Genomic DNA, 20158 nt, shown 5'->3' with positions numbered 1-20158 from the left:
GAATATTAAGATATCTTAAAGGAACAATGGGTTTAGGACTGTGGATAAAACTATCTGGTGACCTCTCATTAAAATGTTATGTAGATAGTGACTGGGCAAATGATCTACAGGATAGAAAATAAAACACAATATTTGTGGTATTATTTGCTGTCACTGTAATTGGATGGAGATCCAGAAAACAACCTTCAGTAGCACTCTCTACTGCTGAAGCGGAATTCATAGCTTTGTCTGAAGCTTGTTTAGAAATAACCTGAGCAATTGTACAATATGTACAATTACTAAAGGATGTAAATGTGAATGTACAGTCAGGTCCAAAAATATTGGGACATCGACACAATTCTAACATCTTTGGCTCTATACACCACCACAATGGAGTTGGAATGAAACAAACACAATGTGCGTTAACTGCAGACTGTCAGCTTTAATTTGACGGTATGTACATCCAACTCAGGTGAATGGTGTAGGATTTACAGCAGTTTATATATGTGCCCCCCACTTGTTAAGGGACCAAAAGTAATGGGACAATTGGCTTCTCAGCTGTTCCATGGCCAGGTGTGTGATATTCCCTCATTACCCCAATTACAATGTGCAGATAAAAGGCCCAGAGTTCATTTCAAGTGTGCTATTTGCATTTGGAATCTGTTGCTGTCAACTCTCAAGATGAGATCCAAAGAGCTGTCACTATCAGTGAAGCAAGCCATCATTAGGCTGAAGAAACAAAACAAACCCATCAGAGAGATAGCAAGAACATTAGGCATGGCCAAAACAACTGTTTGAAACATTCTCAAAAAGAAGGAATGCACCGGTGAGCTCAGCAACACCAAAAGACCTGGGAGACCATGGAAAACAAGTGTGGTGGATGACCGAAGAATTCTTTCCCTGGTGAAGAAAACACCCTTCACAACAGTTGGCCAGATCAAGAACACTCTCCAGGAGGTAGGTGTATGTGTGTCAAAGTCAACAATCAAGAGAAGACTTCACCAGGGTGAATACAGAGGGTTCACCACAAGATGTAAACCATTGGTGAGTTTCAAAAACAGGAAGGCCAGATTAGAGTTTGCCAAAACATCTAACAAAGCCTTCACAGTTCTGGAACAAGATCCTATGGACAGATGAGACCAAGATCAACTTGTACCAGAGTGATGGGAAGAGAAGAGTATGGAGAAGGAAAGGAATTGCTCATGATCCTAAGCATACCACCTTATCAGTGAAGCATGGTGGTGGTAGTGTCATGGCGTGGGCATGTATGGCTGCCAATGGAACTGGTTCTCTTGTATTTATTGATGATGTGACTGCTGACAAAAGCAGCAGGATGAATTCTGAAGTGTTTTGGGCAATATTATCTGCTCACATTCAGCCAAATGCTGCAGAACTCATTGGACGGCACTTCACAGTGTAGATGGACAATGACCCAAAGCATACTGCAAAAGCAACCAAAGAGTTTTTGAAGGGACAGAAGTGGAATGTTATGCAATGGCCAAGTCAATCACCTGACCTGAATCCCATTGAGCATGCATTTCACTTTCTGAAGACAAAACTGAAGGGAAAATGCCCCAAGAACAAGCAGGAACTGAAGACAGTTGCAGTAGAGACCTGGCAGAGCATCACCAGGGATGAAACCCAGCTTCTGGTGATGTCTATGCGTTCCAGACTTCAGACTGTGATTGACTGCAAAGGATTTGCAACCAAGTATTAAGAAGGGAAAGTTTGATTTATGATTATTATTCTGTCCCATTACTTTTGGTCCCTTAACAAGTGGTAGGCACATATGCAAACTGCTGTAAGTCCTACACCGTTCACCTGAGTTGGATGTACATACCCTCAAATTAAAGCTGACAGTCTGCAGTTAACACACATTGTGTTTGTTTCATTCCAACTCCATTGTGGTGGTGTATGGAGCCAAAGATGTTAGAATTGTGTCGATGTCCCAATATTTCTGGACCTGACTGTAAAAGAAGCCGTACCAGTGTTTGAAGACAATGTTAAGGCATGTATAAAGGCATGTATAAAGATGGCAGCAAAAAATCGTATTGGAAGCAGGAGTCAACATGTAGACATCAAATATTGTAATGTTAGGGGGGCTGTAAAGGAGAAACTAATAAGATTAAAGCAATGTTCTACTGACCATAATATAGCTGATATATTAACAAAGCCTGTATCTGTGGACAAACATCAGGAATATGTTAAAGCATTTGAATTATCAGCTGTTCAGCTTTAAATGGGATGAATGTCAGGGTAATGAAGATTTAAAGCTGACCAGCCACTGTAAGGCTGTGGACCAGGATGAGCCAGCAGGGTTATTGCCGCTTTAAGAAGCTGTCTATATAAGAGAGGCCATGAGATGGCGTATCTCTCTCTCCTCATGTATCACTCTGCTCATTGTGTTCTATCTGCATTGTAGTTCTCCGTGTAGAGTTGAAGATTGCTTGCTTGCCTGGTATGTGCCTACCAGGTGTATGTATGTATATAGAAGTCTTGTATATAAACCACTGTTTGTAAGACAAACCTCTGTGTCCTTTATTTTGTTCCTGGGCTGTCTCAAAATAGTAGTCACGTTGTAAACACTCTGACAAAATTGTAAGATACAAGCAACAAAGTTATAGTCATAAGAAGATAAATAAGGAATAGGTAATAGAAAACATGAGAAGGATAATAGTAATACAGCCCTACTACGTAGTTTGACAGTGTTGTGGGAATTGGTTGTTTAGCAGAGTGATGGCATGGGGGGAAAAATTGTCCATGTGTCTGTAATTACTGATTATACTGTAGTATACTACATATTCAAGTTCCAAAGGGCAAATAAGTTCCTCACTGTATAATGTGATTGATTGCAGCAACCATTTCTAGATATACCTTGTTAAACAAATCAAAAGGTCCTATTGGATTCACACTGCAACATAAATTGTACAGTCCTTCCAAATACTTGCCATTGAAAAATTCCTAGGTACAGAACAAGTCTAAGCAGAATTATTTGCTTTTCAGGAGTCTTAAAACTGTTTGTAATAAACAACTTCAGCATAGGTTAAATAGGAGTTACTGAAATTTAATGTTAGTTAATGAAAATTTATGCAATATTTATATAATAATATAGCACATCATAAGCAGTAACAATCATTTTCAATTTTTAATCATTGAAAAAATGTAACTTCTTACAGAGATGAGAAGGGGAACCTTCCATGTGATGATACTGGAAGACATTTAGTGGGAAAGCCAGTACATAAAGGATCTGAATCTCCAAATTCATTTCTCGACCAAGAGTATCGAAAGCATTTTAATGTTGTTGAAGAAGATGCCATTTTGTATTGTTATGAATATGAAAAAGGAAGAACAAGTAGTTCTGGAAGAAGAGAAGGCACACCAACATATGGTATGTATTAATACTATTAATTATGTAAAAGCTATTTTTTTAGATTTGTTTCTATTTACATATTTCCAATCCCAAAGATGTAAACATTGTTTATGCCTATAAAAGCTAAGTTATCATGTACTTCTTCTCACTTTATTCCTCTTTTGTGTTTCATTAAATTTAACCCAGCTGCGGAAGTCAGTTTTTGAAACCTGAATTGACCTAGGATTGTTCATTGAAATACAATCCTTGACAGTTTTATGTTGGTTCGGAGATAAGGAGGAAAGTGAATGAAAGTTGATGGATATTGCAACAAATTCAACAAGTGTCAGCGCCTCAGCGCTGGCATAGAGAGGAGAGAGATAATTTCTGAACTTTTGCCTGCTAAATCCCTTTGAAGTCGGGTTGTTGTGGAAATGAGGAGGGGAGAGACATTCCTGGGAAATGACGTGACAAGAAGTCTGGAGAATGACTTGGAAGATAACCAATGAGAAGCAGAGAATTGGGGATCGGAAAGGGAGGGATTGGGGGGGCAAAAGGTCAGTCTTGTCCGCATCGAGTCATGATCCGGTGGCTGTGCTCAATTAAAGAAAAGATTTCCTTAAAGATTGGCAGTTTGGAAATTCATTTATTTTGAGATAGCATCGAAGTCTGACAGACGGACAAGATTTAAAAAATTGGGCAAAACTGCAAATTTCTTTGATAGGGAGAATCGCCACAATAAAGATGAATATCTTACCTAAAATTTTATATTTGTTCCAAACAGTACCTATAAAATTGGGGAAAACCTTTTTTTGATAAATTGAATAAAATTATTAGTAAATTCATATGGCTAGGGAAAAAGCCAAGAATTAAAATTAAAATGTTACAAGATGCCGGAAGTAAGGGTGACTTTGGTCTTCCAGACTGGGAACTGTACCATCAGGCAGCAGTAATGTCTTGGTTCAGGGAATGGATAAATCTAAAGAATGGAAGAATTTTAACAATTGAGGGCCATGACTTGCAGAAAGGTTGGCATGTCTTTATTTGGGACGGAAAAGACAAAGCCCACAAGTATTGCTTGAAACCCGAACTATTTTTATTGGGAATTATAAAAGAGAAGATTAGGAAAGAAATGCATTACCTTCTACTTCATATAATTACGGTTGCCAGAATTTCATTTGCACAAAATTGGAAACAACGATTTGCTCCATCAAATATGATGATCATAAAAAAGATGCTAGAATGTGCAGAAGCAAATAAATTAACAATGGAATTAAAAGACCGAGAGGAAACAATTTATTATGAGACATGGAATAGATGGTATAATTGATTGGAGAAACAATCCAAAATTAATGTATAAATGTATAAACATAAGAGAAGATCATGTAATAGATAGGTATAAATTGTAGTGAATATAGAAATTAGCAAGTAATACATAAAATGTATGTATATATAGTTGGTTATAGATATTATCACAGATGCCGGTATCAGAAACCTGTAAAAATGTAACAAGGATGTTAAAGATGTACAGTAAATGTTGAATAAAAATTATCAGAGAAAAAAAAATTATCGGAAAGTTGATGGATATTTGAGCACTACTAATTTGCATAAGCTTCCATTTTCATTTGTGCAAAGTTGCATTCATTTATTTAATTAGATAAATTAAAACTGGAAAATTATAATTGTATGCTATAATTTCAATTTCAGACTACATCTGGATTTTTTTAAAGTTTTGACTTAATTTGCAAGCATTACACAGATAGAACAAGTAGATAAATAGAGAAACATAAAAGCCCATTGAATGATTCTAACAGACTGTTTTTGCTTCCCCTCAATCCTATTATTTATTTATTTATTTATTTATTTATTAAATTTATATACCGCCCTATTCCTGAGGGACTCAGGGCGGTGAACAGCGAACGATAAAAATACATGTAATACAAACGTTAATAAAAAAACCAATTAAAATATACTAAACACTCTGGTCCTAGATAATTCAAGACATCCCAGTTTAAAATAAAATCAAAAAAGCAATATAAAGGGAAAGTTAGGCCAGGCCGGTCTGCTGAAACAGAAATGTTTTGAGGGCACGGCGGAAAGTGCGCAGATCCGGAATCTTCTGTATCTCTGGGGGGAGCTCATTCCAGATGGTGGGTGCCCTCACAGAAAAGGCTCTCCCCCTGGGGGCCGCCAGTCGACACTGTTTGGCTGACGGCACCCTGAGAAGCCCCTCTCTATGGGAGCGTACTGGGCGGTGAGAGGCTATTGGTGGCAGAAGGCGGTCTCGTAAGTACCCCGGTCCTAAGCCATGGAGCGCTCTAAAGGTGGTAACTAAGATCTTGAAGCGCACCCGGAAGACCACAGGGAGCCAGTGCAGCTCGCGCAGGAGGGGAGCCACATGGGAGCGCCATGCTGCTCCCATAACTACCCGCGCGGCCGCATTCTGGACCAGCTGGAGCCTCCGGGTGCTCTTCAAGGGGAGCCCCATGTAGAGAGCATTACAGTAGTCCAGGCGTGAAGTGACGAGGGCATGAGTGACCGTATTTAACGAGTCCCGATCCAGAAAGGGACGCAACTGGCGAATCAGGCGAACCTGATAAAAAGACCTCCCGGCCACAGCCGTCAAGTGTTCTTCTAAAGACAGCCGTGAGTCCAAGAGGACGCCTAAGTTGCGAACCCTCTCCATGGGGGGCAATGACTCATCCCCAATAGTCAGTGATGGCACCAATTGACTATATCGGGACGTCGGAAACCACAGCCACTCGGTCTTGGATGGGTTGAGCCTGAGTCTGTTCCTCCCCATCCAGATCCGTACAGCCTCCAGGCACTGGGACATCACTTTAAGGGCATCATTGGGGTGGTCCGGGGTGGAGATGTATAGCTGAGTATCATCAGCATACTGATGATACTTCACCCCAAAACCACGGATGATCTCACCCAGCGGCTTCACATAAATGTTGAACAGAAGGGGTGAGAGAACCGACCCCTGTGGCACCCCACATACAAGGGGCCTCGGGGTCGACCTCTGCCCCCCTGTCAACACAGACTGCGACCGATCAGAGAGAAAGGAGGAGAACCACCGCAACACGGTGCCCCCCACCCCTAACCCTTCCAACCGGTGCAGCATGATACCATGGTCGATGGGTATAAATGGACATATTATATTATATGGACATAAATATTCATGGTTGGTGTAATAAAAAAATCCAGGAAAACAATTCCAATACCATTGCCACTGTCCCTCTTCAGATAAATATCAGGTGGGGTCATTAGGGCAGTTTTTATTCTCAGAGCAGATGTAAAAGCTGGTTATATCAGTCTAAAAAAGGGAGAGATTTTGTGCAAGAGGATAATTTGTTAAATCCTCAAGCATGCAAAGACCTCATGCTTATACAGTATATGCAGTGGTGGGATTCAATATTTTTAACAACCGGTTCTGTGGGCGTGGCTTAGTTGGGGTGTGTGGCTTGGAGGTCATGTGACCGGGTGGGCATGGCTATGTGCATAGGGACTACTCAGAGGGTTGAAAAAAGTCATTTCTGACTGGTCCTCGCACTTATGACCATCCTCACATTTATGCCCATTGCGGCATTCTTAACAACCGTGTCAGTCATTTCACCACTACTTCTCTTCACCATGGTGACAAGATAGGGCGTAAAACGTAAAATGTAAGGACAGTGGTAAATTCAAGGACTGGTCAAAAGTGCGAGGACCGGTCAAAAATAACTTTTTCAGCCTTCTGACTAGTCCATATGCACATAGGGACTATTCAGAGGGCTGAAAAAAGTCATTTCTGACTGGTCCTCACATTTTTGACCGGTCCTCGCACTTATGACCTTCCTCACATTTATGCCCGTTGCGGCATTCTTAACAACTGTGTCAGTCATTTCACCACTACTTGTCTTCACCACAGTGACAAGATAGGGCACAAAACATAAAATGTGAGTACAGTCGTAAGTACGAGGACTGGTCAAAAGTGCGAGGACCGGTCAAAAATAACTTTTTCAGCCCTCTGAGTAATCCATATGCACAAAAGGATACAGCAATAGAGAGGGATGAAGGAAGGAGAAGAGAGATAGAAGAAAGAAGGAGAGACAGGGAAGGAAGAGAAGGGAGGAAGGGAAGGGAAATTAGAGTAAGAGTGAGGGTAAGAGAGGGAGGAAGAGCGGAGGAGGAGAAGAGGGGGGAAGAGAAAGTAAGAAGGAAAGAAAAGAGAGAGGTGGTAGGTTTGAGGAGAAAGATTGCTGTACAGTAAAAAAGATGAAATGGAAGAAAGGCAACCCCAAACAAATATAAAGATATTAAGATAAAGAATGAATTGTTAAACTTTAAAGAATAAAAGAGAATAAATATGAATAAATAGCAGTAATTAGAAACACACATACAAACATACAATGTATTTTCTTTGAACAGAGTATTTGGCCAGTTCACAAATTTAAACAGTGTTTAGTCATTTCAATTAAATTTACAATTTCTATATTTCCTTTTTGCCATATTTATTCCTTATCTATTTTTGTAAAAAACCAATATTACCCTTCATCCTCATCTCTAATCTTAATCAAATTCAATTTTTCCCTTCTATTCTATATTATACCCCTTCTCATTGTCATCTATTTTTATATCCATCCTCACATTGGTTAATTATGTAATATTACAGTTGTTTAATATAAATTCAACATTTTAATATAAATCAATTACTTATATAACTATCTTTTTTGTATATTAATCAATATGAACATGAATATTCCAATTATTTCCATGCAATCCAATTTCTTACAAATCAATTAATTATATTTACCAATAATAATAAACTAAATAATTTTCCCCATATATTCCTCCAAACCACAATTTAACCATTTCTGCTTTCAATACAATATACAATTAATAGTATCTCAATTATTACAATTCCCTATTTAAATAGAGCTTTTTTTCTTTTGTGTTTTAAAATCTTGAACTCTCCTCTTTTTCCCTAAAGAGGAACTACCTCTTTAGGGAAAACTACCTTTCCACTAAAAGTAGTTTGCACCTACCTTTTTTGGTGAGGAAAAAGAAAAGAAATCTGCCTGCCTAATTTTCCAACGTTGCAGCAACAGTAAAGCAGGCTTTTACTTTCAGTTTCGTTTTTCAGCATAGATAGGGGGAAAAAAATCTGCACTCTTTGCAAGCAAGCAGCAGAACTCTGAGCAAAACAGCTGAGAGCAAATCAGCTGAGAGTCGGGAGGCCGATAGAATCAAGGGGCTAATTAGCCTATGCTGAAGCTCTGCGGGCCAATAAAATTACAAAAGAACACCAAACCGTTCGTTAAATTGCTGGCTCGCCTGCCCCTCGCCCACCACTATTTTTTGGCAATAAATAGTGGTGCGGAGGGGCGGGGCAACGGGCGGGGTGAGCCAGCAATTTAACAAAGGGTTCGGCCGAACCCCCTAGAACCGGCAGAATCCCACCACTGAGTATATGGGTGCATTATTTTGGTATATGGGAAACAGCAGTCTCCTCTTAATATTGTTAACAGAAAGAAATATTCTGCTTCTATAAATGAAATTCTATTTTTTGCAGTTATCTTAATTATTTCAGAAATCCATGTGGCACACAAAAATACAACATAGTAAGGAAGCACAGTAAATGCAATAATCCCAGATCCTTAGGAAGGTCTTGATAGGTGGATAAAAATGCCAAATCCAGTCTAATCATCTGGCTGTCTGTGTGATATATAATAATAATTCCCTTTAGGTTGGGAACATCCTGGATAGACAACTGTGTGAGCTAGTTCCTCCAGTTTTTTTGGCAAGATTTTTGGAAGCGGCTTGCCTCCTTCCTAGAGCTGAGAGATATTGGCCTTAAATCCTCTAACTGGACTCGTGCCAAAAGTAGGACTAGAACTTAATTTTGAAGCTTCTAGCTCGTGCCTTAATCACCAAGCTGGCTCTCTCACTCTCACTCTATACTGATTACTTGGTAACTTCATTTCAGAATATTCAGATTTTGATTTGATATTTGTAATACGCCAGGATTTGTAATAATGATATCAGTTTTGCCATGTCATACCAAACTATAATGTTTATAGATAATTTTTTCCAACTGTCATATAACATAAATCCTCTTGAATTTGCTTACAAAATGTTTGGCTACTACAGTTAACTTTTCAAATCTCCATTTGTTTTTGATAATAAGTTATTTATACTATTTCTGTAAAAATTTAGGTTTATTAATCTTATCTTTATTTTTAAATATATAAATATGTGGCTGTAGAAGCAGAACTCAGAACTGTTGGATTATCTGATTAGGTCTGTTTTAACACTGAAAAATAAATCATTGTGATGGTTTTTATTTATGTTTTTTGCAAAGAAATCTTATAATTGTTGGCTGTACTATATGATTGTCAATTTTATTTTAAAAACAGCAGTAATTACTGAAAAACATACCATTTGTAGCCGTATCTAAGAATTAGTGGGAAAATAAGCAATAAGTTGAACTTACTTTCTTTGTGATTTGGAGCTACAGCAATGCCCAAATTAATTAAGCTATACATTAAGTGGTTTGTGTTTGTGTTAAGTGGTTAAGTAGTTATGGTTTACAAAAACAAAACTAAAATTCTGGCAATTTGTATAAAAATTTCACAAGCAGTAGAAATTCTGATTTAAGTATGTAAAACCATTGAATACAAATCAAGATACTGTACCTAACATAGTCTATCCAAAGAGTAGACCCATTCTAATCAGTGGGACTTAAGTTAACCATGCCAATTGAGATACATTTTTTCAATTGATTTGCCCTAAAGATGAGAAGATTTGAATTTAATATAAAGCATCTTAAAAAGGTTGATGCATCCAATTTCAGTTGTGCTTTTTAAGTTCTAAACTATTGCTCTGCTTTCATCTTTAATTATCAGCTCTAATATTACCATCTCCTTAATAATGATTTAATCCATTTTGAAAAGGTTGAATTCTTACACTAACATATGATAAATGAGCTTAGCATTATTGTAAATTAAAGAACAGTAATTTATACAAGGAAACACATGATTAGAATATAACAAAAGCCATTCCTATTAAGTACTAAATTTTATTATTTTGATACAAAGAGAAGCATTTATTCCATTAGGGATAGGAGCTTCGAAAAAGAAAAGAAAACCCTTAATTTTACAAAATTGGAAATCTTGTTTCTGTATCTTGTACATATATCCTTATATATTATATCAAAAGATAGCTAACTTTTCAGTACAGAGATAATTAGTATAAAAATCAAGCAAGCCACTGAGAAAAATAAGACATTTCCTAGAAATGTATGATAAAAATATCTGATCTATGTGCTTGTTTTATTTATTGGTTTGGTCTGTTTTAATTTTCTATTAGAGGAGGGAAATGTTGAGTGAAATGAGACTGGAATAGCAGAGAAAACGACAAAGTATCAAAATTGTTTTTTGCAATTTTTTCCCTTAGAATTTGATTATATAAATTAGGCTGAACAAAAGATTAAATGCAGGGCTCAAATTCTTTTCTGATTCTTTTTAGAACCTATTACATATTTTTCATCCATAGTATTGGATGCTGATTCATGTTGACATGTATGTATGACCATGTTCCATTGAAATGTATAACATAAGAAAGTTATGAAAAGTAACATGATTTTGAACAATTGATATGTCTATTAAATTGAGGGGATTTTTGACCTTATAGGTTCAGTGAAAGATTTGTAAAAATATACACTTGATGACATTCAATCACATCAAATTTTATGCATGTGCCTAAATAAAATTCAGTTACATCTTAACTTTGCAGGTTTGCCCCAAGTATGCTCAAGACCAAGCAATCTGATTTATTTTGTTGCAGGGAAATTAAGGCCTATATCTATGCCGGTAGAATATAACTGGGTAGGGGATTATGAAGAACCTAGCAAAACAAAAAGAGATAGCAGGAGAGGTAAGTAATTCCTATTACAAATTATGCATAGCATTATTTGATTATTTATTAGAAATAATTTCATTCCAAAATAGATAATCTTTAATTATATATTTTCATTAACTATTCAACAGTTTTTATGATACACATAGATTTGGGGGGGGGGGGAAAGCCTTGTTAATATATTTGGTTGATCATCATCATCATCACCATCATTTTAGCTATTGTCTATCCACTGCAGGATGAAGGCCTCTTCCACATATTTCCAACCAATTCAGTCCTGAGCTTTCTTTTGTCAATTGGGCCCACAATACTAGCTGATGTCATCGATCCATCTTGTTTTAGGTCCCTTTCATGGATGCTTTTTATTAAATGGGATCCCACTTGATTTGGTTGATATTTAAGCATATATGTTGTTTATATTTAATTAGTATCCTAAATTATGAATTGCTGTTTCCTAACTTATCAATTTTATAAGTGTGTGTCATATTGAATCAGGAAGAATGTAACTAAAATGTTCCATTGATGTTCTCTTCCACCATGCACTTAAAATGTCCCCCCCCCTTTAAATGATTAGAATATACTGCACATCAAAACACTTTATCTATAGAGTACATCACATTGCATGTGGGCCTTCAGATCAGGACACTGTGATGTAAATTAGTACTTGGGGATATAAACTGTGGCAAGTTCTAATCATATTTTCTCTGAAAACTTTAATACTCTGGAAGAGCTAAGGAAATGCAGTAATGTACAGATATCTGCAGGGGAAAAACTGATGGTTACTGTTGCCTGTCTGTTCTATTTACATCAGTAGAAAAATATCAGTAAATTTTATTTATATTAAAGCAAAAAAGCAAGATAAAATTAGTGGGGCCTTGTTAAAAGAATACTCTGTAATAATAGCAATAGCATTTAGACATATATATTGCTTCACAGTGCTTTACAGCCCTTTCTAAGCAGTTTAGAATCAGCATATTGCCCCAAACAATCTGGGTCTTCATTTTACCAACCTCAGAAGGATATATCTTCCTCTTTTTCTATGTTAGTATTGTATATGCTTTGACAACTATTCAGAAGTGCTTTGGAACACATGGAAGGGCAGTATCTCTGTGTTATACATTAAACAAATTCAACTGCTTTCATGTTTCAATGTAAATCTGGGGCTGGGGGGAAGGCTGCTGTGATGCTTCTGAAAGAAAGGCAGGATATATATCTAATAAAAACTAACGAACCAAATAAATGAAGAGGTCATGAAACTGGTGTTATTTTAGTGCAAGACCCAAAGCACTTTATAAAAAATCATGTTTTTCTCCAAGTTTCCAAGTTTATTTATTTGTCAAATAAATAAAGATAACAGATATACGTATAAACATGATTATGAATACAGGATAAGGATATGAATAAATGGGGACAGTAGGACAGGGACAGTAGGCACGTTTGTGCGCTTATGCATATCCCCTCTTAGGAATGGGGTGAGTTCAACAGTAGACAGTCTATGGTTAAAGTTATGAGGGTTTGGGGAAGTAATCACAGAGTCAGGTATTGACTCAGGCATTGACCACTCTGTTGCTGAAGTCATATTTTCTGCAATCAAGTTTGTTGTGGTCCGCTGGTGGCCTGTGGAGCTGGCAGCAGAGTCGGACAGTGAGGAGGTTAGGGAGGAAAATGGGCCAGTTCTGGAGTCTGGGGAAGACTTGGATGAGGGCTCTGTGTTGGAGGCAGAGATGGGGCCAGAGCCATCTGGGAGTTATGTGCTGCTTCCGGAGCCTTCAGAGTCAGACATCAGCAAGGCAGAGGAACAGGGGGAGCATGCGCAGAGCTGCCAGGAGGCAAGAAGTGTTAAGACAAAAGGGACGACTTGGGAGTAGGACTTCGAGATGATTGGCTCCTCCCATAAGACATAAAGGAGGAGCAAAGGCACGTGAGCCTTTGCAGGAAGCAACTTTGTTCATTCTGGTCGGTTTGAATTCTGAAGCTCCATTTTGACACTGTGCTCTGTGTGGCCTTGCAAAGCTAATTGCCAATTAGGACTTTGGCAGCGTGTCAAGGGACCTAAAGGTGGGTAAGCACCAGCCTTATCCCGAAAGTCTGTGGCAGACCTCTGTCAGACTCATTACGGGCTGTGAATGAACATAATTCACAGCTGTTAAAATAAAAAGAGGGTTTTTGGGACTAAGCATATGCTTTTTACTGTCTCAGGAAGCCTAGTTCAGAACAGGTTTACCTTAAGTTTGTATCTATTGTGTGCTTCTGTATTATTGCAGTTGAAGCTGAAGTAGTCATTGACAGGTAGGACATTGTAGCAGGTAATTTTGTGTACTACGCTTAGTTCAGACCGAAGGCGGCGTAGTTCTAAATTGTCTAATCCCAAGATTTCAAGCCTGGTGGCATAAGATATTTTATTGTGAGTAGAGGAGTAGAGGATTCTTCTCGTGAAATATCTCTGGACTCGCTCAATTGTATTAATGTCCTATATACAGTGTGGGTTCCAGACAGATGAGCTGTATTCAAGAATTGATCTAGCAAAGGTTTTGTATGCCCTAGTTTGCAGTACAATATTACCGGAGAAGAAGCTTCACAAGATTAGGTTAATAACTCTTAATGCCTTTTTGGCAATGTTGTTGCAGTGAGCTCTGGCACTTAGATCCTTTGAGATGAGTACTCCAAGGTCCATGAAAGAATGAGGGTCATCTACGAGGTCGTATCCGCCCAGCTTGTATTTGATGTTCTGATTTTTTTTGTCGATGTGTAAGACAGAGCATTTGTTGGTTGATATTTGGAGTTGCCAATTGTTTGACCATTCTGACACATAGTCAGGTTCTCTTTGAAGGGTAGCAGCATTGTCGGTGGTGCTGAATAGTTTTACATCATCAGCAAAGAGAATGCAGTTGCTTATAATATGATCGCAAAGGTCATTTATGTAAAGTATAAAGAGTGTAGGTCCTAAAATGCTGCCTTGGGAGACACCACTGTTAACAGGTGCAGGGTTTGATAGGGTACTCCCTATTTTGACTACTTGTTTCCTGTTTGACAGGAACGCAGATATCCACTTATTCAGGGATCCAGAAATGCCATAAAATTTGAGTTTTAAAAGTAGTTTGTCGTGTACCACTGAATCAAAGGCTTTGCAGAAGTCTATATAAATTGCGTCTATTGCTTTACCCTGGTCAAGTTGTGTAGTCCATATGTTTTTGTAGTGTAAGAGTTGTAGATTACAGGACAAATTTTTCCTGAAACCAAACTGCTTGTTAGAGTGTAGGTTGTTTGACTCTAAGTGGAGGGTAATGGTTTATGATTGATTCCATGACTTTGCAGGTGACGCAACAAAATGAGATTGATCTGTGATTTTCAACTAGGCTGGTGTTGTGGATTTAATAAGACAAACACAACTTTTGGGTTAATCAGAGACAAATTTATATATTGCGCAATAGGTTCAAGGCTCTGTACATGAAGCGTTGAACAAAGACAGAAATTAGGTACAATGGTTTTATACCCTTCTAGACAAAGGATTCTGTTAACTCAGCAATTCATATGGTCATATACATTTATCATTTTTAATTGACATTTCCTAATTACAGAGTTTCTTTGCAAACAGTTATAATTCTTTTTGTAGATTACTGAAGCATAGATTCAAATCATCTTTTGATGATGGACAACTTTTAACTCATGTGGATCCCCTTGACCTAACCAACCTTTAAGCTGTATGTCATTAGAATGTTCCTTTCTTCTGACAACTTAGAGGCCTCCTAGAGGAACCAAAAGGATTTTGGCTGAGTTTGTACTTTTTCCAACCGGATGCATTGCTTTTTAGAATAGAGTGAATAGAAAGTTATCCAGTGGTCATCTATCAGAGCCCGCTTCATTACATTATTCCCCCCTCTGAAAGTTTTTCAATGCAGAAACTTTCACTATTCTCATATAAGTTTAACTTCTGAGTATACAAGGTTCCAATAAACAATTCTACCATATATAGGGTCTAACAAAAGATAATTAATAAAAGTAAAGGATAGGTAGTTCTTGATTGTTTTTCTACTCTCTTGATTCTTGGGGAGATTCTCTACCTCTTTCTACAGGTTCCATTTCCTCATATGGGTCTGCCTCAGAATCTTTATGTTCTTCCACAGGATAGGGACCAAGTTGATTAAGAAAATGTTCTATCAAAGCTAGTTCCTTTTCAACTTGAATCTCCTTTACTGCTCTTTTTGATAGCTGTTTCAGCATAGGGATTGCACAAGGAATAAAAGCTAGGCCTGCCACAGCCATATTAATCCACCCGGATCCAGGCAACCAAGAAAACCACATGTCAGTTGTTTATAACCTCTGACCTATCTTGGAAGCCCTATCCTGCAATTCCTTGGCAATTTCTCTGACCACACCTGATTCGTTACATGTTCCTGTCCAGTTTGTTGGTAAACACAAATATGCATCCTTTCCACATAAGAAGATTTATGGAAAAGGCATGCACTCAGTAGTTCCTTGCATTAGTCCAGACCCCTAAGTCCCTGCCACAAACATTCCTGCCAGTGGTTGCAATGGGACTTCCAGTGAGGGGTCCTTCAGTTTATCTCTGAGAATTGGTCCTTCAAAAACATATCAAGAGGTAGTATTTCCAGATGGAAAAAGGATACACAAATCTGATTTGGACTTTAAGTTGAACCAGAGCGGAAATTCTGAAGGTTGAAATGGTCTTGGACAGATTCCATCCACCCCACTTTCCCTTCTTAAAGTTTATTTCTGGTAGCCTTTGTTCTAACCCAGAGTTGTGGTTTGACAGGAACAGCAAGATAAGATGCAGGGCTAGCAGATAAACATACGCAGCATTTCTGACCTAGGGTAGGGTCATACTGTTTAACAAGATCTTGACTTTATTCCAAAATCCGTGATATATAGTCTCCTCTATGCAATTGTTGTAGAGGCCCTTTTTCCTTATCTATTCCCCCCTCAGCTGGGAATGTCAATAGTGCAACCTTAGGTGGTGGAGTTGACTTAGGTCTAAAGTAAGAACCTTGTGCATAGACAATGCATTTTTGGCGGTAGCGAACTTGACCTAAAGTGTCTCTACTTGGGGAATCAATGTTCATCTTATGTTCACTTGTGAGTCCTAGTGCGAATAATGTCCAAAGCCATAAACAAATCATAATCAACCATGGTGTGAAGCTCACTACGTCAGGGAAAGGGTTAATGGTGCATGTGGTTTGGGAAACAGGAGTAGCAATAAAAATCCTAGGTCTACCACAAAACCGTTCCTTATATATGTAAAACAAAATTACTACAAGATTAGAAAAACAAGTACCCACAAAACGTACTCCCAAACTTCTAATAACATTAGCATGTGTAAGAAAGTGTTATATTAAAGCTAAGAAAATGTATATGTGCAATGTGAAGGCAGTTGTCCTCTTTACAAATCTTCCGCCGTGCGTTGAGAATCAGCTTCCGGAGTGATTCAGCAAGGCTGATGATCACCTGGTATCAGTCTCATCCAGTGGATCCAGGATCGTCCTTCTAAGATCTTAAAAACACAATTACAAAACCAATACATCTGGGCGAGTGCGCAAAGGAATCTGAGCAGTTGTAGTTCTTTTCAGTTGGGAAACAGCATAGGCAACCACTGAATCCTAAGAAAGAAAAAATACAAAAATAGTCCAGATGATGAAGAATGCTATTCCCACTGGTGGCTGGATCCTTTGGATCATCAACTTCAATGGATTTCCTTGATGAGATTGGGCCCGTTCACTTGGGGTCTAACTTCCGCCCAGTTTGGATTAACATCCAATCATCGTGGTGGAATTTGTGGACTGGAAACTTCAAAGGTGGTGTTTGGGCTAATAGTCCTTGTTTCCTAAAAACTTCAAAATATCTGGACAGGTTATACACATATTGTTTCAATACTTTGTCTCTGGTTTCCAAGGAAGTAATGCATATGCTTCCTGTAGTGAAAATTACTCCAAACAATAGTTCATATGATGATAATCTGTCTAGGTTGGGTAAAACTCTTGACACCACTGTTGCTGTAGCATTACTGCAGATAAAAGCTGCAGCCCACCCTTTGAGGTGGTTCACTATGACTAATAAATATTTTACGCTCCCCACTTTTGGTACCCATCTGTTGTTTTCTGACAGCATGTTCATTCACCTTTGTACAAACCAAACATTTGTTTATAATTGATGTTACTAAAGGATATATCCCAATACAACCAAAGCTTAGTTTAAAAGTTCATGTACAATAGCTTGAAGTCCCCAATGACTCCACCCATATTTTGCCAAATGATGTCCAGAGACTAAGGGTTACAATGCATTAAGCAATAGCCGTCATAAGGTCAGCTTATTGCCCCCCACAAACTGGGTCCTCAATTCACCTACCTTAGAAAGGATGGAACGCTGAGTCAACCTTGAGCCTGGTGAGATTCGAATTTACAGTAATTGCAGACAGCTGGTGTTAAATTACAATGCATTTGTCTACTGAGCTATCCAGGCTCCCTGTCCATAGAGCTTAATTTAATGAATACAATTCAAGGGTTTGAGCAGACCAATTTTGAGGCAATTTGTCTCCAGGGGGTGTCCTTCCAAATCAGGTCTTATTTTTGTATGTAAACCAATTATTTCAACACCATAATGTTCTCATCCAAGGTGATCCATTGATCTGGTGTTGCTTAAGAACTGTGCTTGATTCAAATTGTGATCTGTAGTTAAATCAAATCTGTCTGCTGCATTAAAATTGTTTCATTTTTGTTTAGAATCTTGAATCAGATAACCACCACTGAAGGATAGTTCTGACTTGATGTGGGGTGCTTACAATGAGGGCTCCCTCCAAAGGTCAATTTCCTACTTTCTGAGCCAACACCCCTCGTGCAATTCAATGTGTGTGTGTGTGTGTGTGTGTGTGTGTGTGTGTGTGCCTACAAAGCGACCGAATGGCTTTTCCAAATTTGGCAAACCCAATACAGGAGCCCTGGTTAAAGCCTGTTTCAAATTTTCAAGGCTTCCTCTTTCATGTCCCTCCCATTTCAAACTCCAAGGTCCAGATTCAATTAATTTTGCATAGAATTGTCTTAATTCTTGCTTGTTTATAGATGGAGGCGGAGATGCCACCCCTCCTTTCTATCAGGAGTGATTTTTTTTCTCCTGTGGGGGGGGGAGTCTTTCCCTTTAAAGATTACTGAAAGGCAGAGCTTTCCCTTCCTGAATTCAAAACTCCTGGAATCAGTTTTATTGTTCCTAGTAAGGCAAGCAAGAAACAAACACATTTTTTATTCTTCCATTGTTTTGGAAAATAAGGCAGCGTCTCAGTTTCTTAATGGCCCATTGGTAAAGGTGGGGGCTGAACTCTGCCTGAGTTTCTGCCTATTTTCTTTAAGGGAATTTTCTTGTGCTTTTAATATTGAGCTTCTCAAATCTTCCAACACTCCCTTCACTGATTAAGTGTATTCAAATGCTTTGTTCACTTAATCTGATCTCTGTCAACGAAAAACACCACTTCTCTTCTTTGGATCAGGCAATCTTTAACGCTGTCTTCCCTGCCCATATCACCACTTCTCTCCTACTTCTTAGCACTTCCACATTTCAATCTGCCAACTTCCATAACTTTCCAAAAACAAATCACATATCTTCTCCTTTCCATCAATTCTACTTTCTCTAACTCCTTCTTATACAATTCTCCTACCGCTGTCAGCACAAGTCTGTGTAGACAAACTTAAAGGCAACTTTCTGACTTCCCTTAAAACTTCCTCTCTTCCTTCAACTACCGTATATCCTTCTATAAACAAATTAGCTCCTCAGCACCAATTATCTAATCTCCCCGCAAACTGAAGTGAACAAAAACAAGCATACTCTTGAGGCAGAATCCAACACCCTAGACAAAAATGCCACTGAATCTCTCCCACCACACATCACAATTTCCAACTCATCTCTGTGACAATTCCCAAAAAGGCAGTAGTTTATGCTGCTGACAAACAAACAAACAAATAAACAACAGACAAACAAAGAACAAACATGCCATCTGTTAAGTATGCAAAATGCACGTAGACATATTAAATGGATTCGGCTCAATTTAAAACCCCAGAAATTTAAAACATCCGATTTAAAATTATGTTGCTAACCCAGCCTGGCAAAACAACAGGATTCTGAGTACAGGTTTAATGAAGCGTTTTTAAACCTCCAAAAATTTCCAGAAAAGATACAATCAAAATTGTATTCAGAGCAGAAAAGCTTTCATATGCAAATTAAAGAGACCAGCAGCAAACAGCATTAGCCGATCACCCACTTCCCCCTCCTTTCTCTAGCTGGTTCTCTGAGAGAAAAAAATTGTTAAAAGAACAAAGACTCATAGCCCCCCCTCTTGTGCCTCTCACCTCCCAGGAAAAAAGGAGGGGGTGAGAGAAAGGAAAAAAGTTAAAAGGAACTGTTTTTCTCCTACAAAGGAAAAGGGGGGGAGAGGAAAAAAATGTTTTACAGCACGCAACCAAGCCGCGCTTTTCTCTTTCATTCATCATTCTTACAACAAAGCAACACAGTATTATTACTATACTAACATTAGTATTTCTCTAATTTTCACTTTATCAACACACAGGCTTTTCATATTTGTACTGCAATCAGACCTTGTTTAAACCAATTTCACATACAAAAAATCCCACTTCATGCAAACCAACCATTATAATCATCTCAAATATCTCCCACAGCCTCAAGCACAAATCAACTTTGCTGGCAGCCACAATCAATTCAATTCCATTCAAATTTACACACTATCATTATATATATACATATATATTTAACAGAAATCACACCAAATTGATCAAGTCATATTATTTGTTTTCCCATTTAGACAGGCTCTAATTTTTAACTGCCTGCTAAACCCCGGGAGGGAAGAACAGTAAACAACAGTTCTCTGGCTGTTTAAGAATGTCAGTTTATCAGAAAATTTATAACACTGCA

General features: G+C 38.2%; 1 protein-coding gene across 1 annotated transcript in view; it reads left to right on the top strand.

Moving 5' to 3' along the window:
- CNKSR2 (connector enhancer of kinase suppressor of Ras 2) overlaps positions 1-20158 on the top strand; it is a 418082-nt gene that overhangs the window by 260155 nt on the left and 137769 nt on the right. The window contains exons 11-12 of the mRNA XM_070944037.1: positions 3156-3367; positions 11159-11248. Coding sequence (XP_070800138.1) covers positions 3156-3367; positions 11159-11248 — 302 coding nt within the window. The remainder of the gene's footprint in view (positions 1-3155; positions 3368-11158; positions 11249-20158) is intronic.

This window comes from Pituophis catenifer, unplaced genomic scaffold, assembly GCF_029215685.1.
Source record: "Pituophis catenifer annectens isolate HBS135680 unplaced genomic scaffold, rPitCat1.0.hap2 SCAF_4, whole genome shotgun sequence".
Classification (NCBI taxonomy): Eukaryota; Metazoa; Chordata; class Lepidosauria; order Squamata; family Colubridae; genus Pituophis; species Pituophis catenifer.
This window is presented reverse-complemented; position numbering and strand designations above follow the sequence as displayed.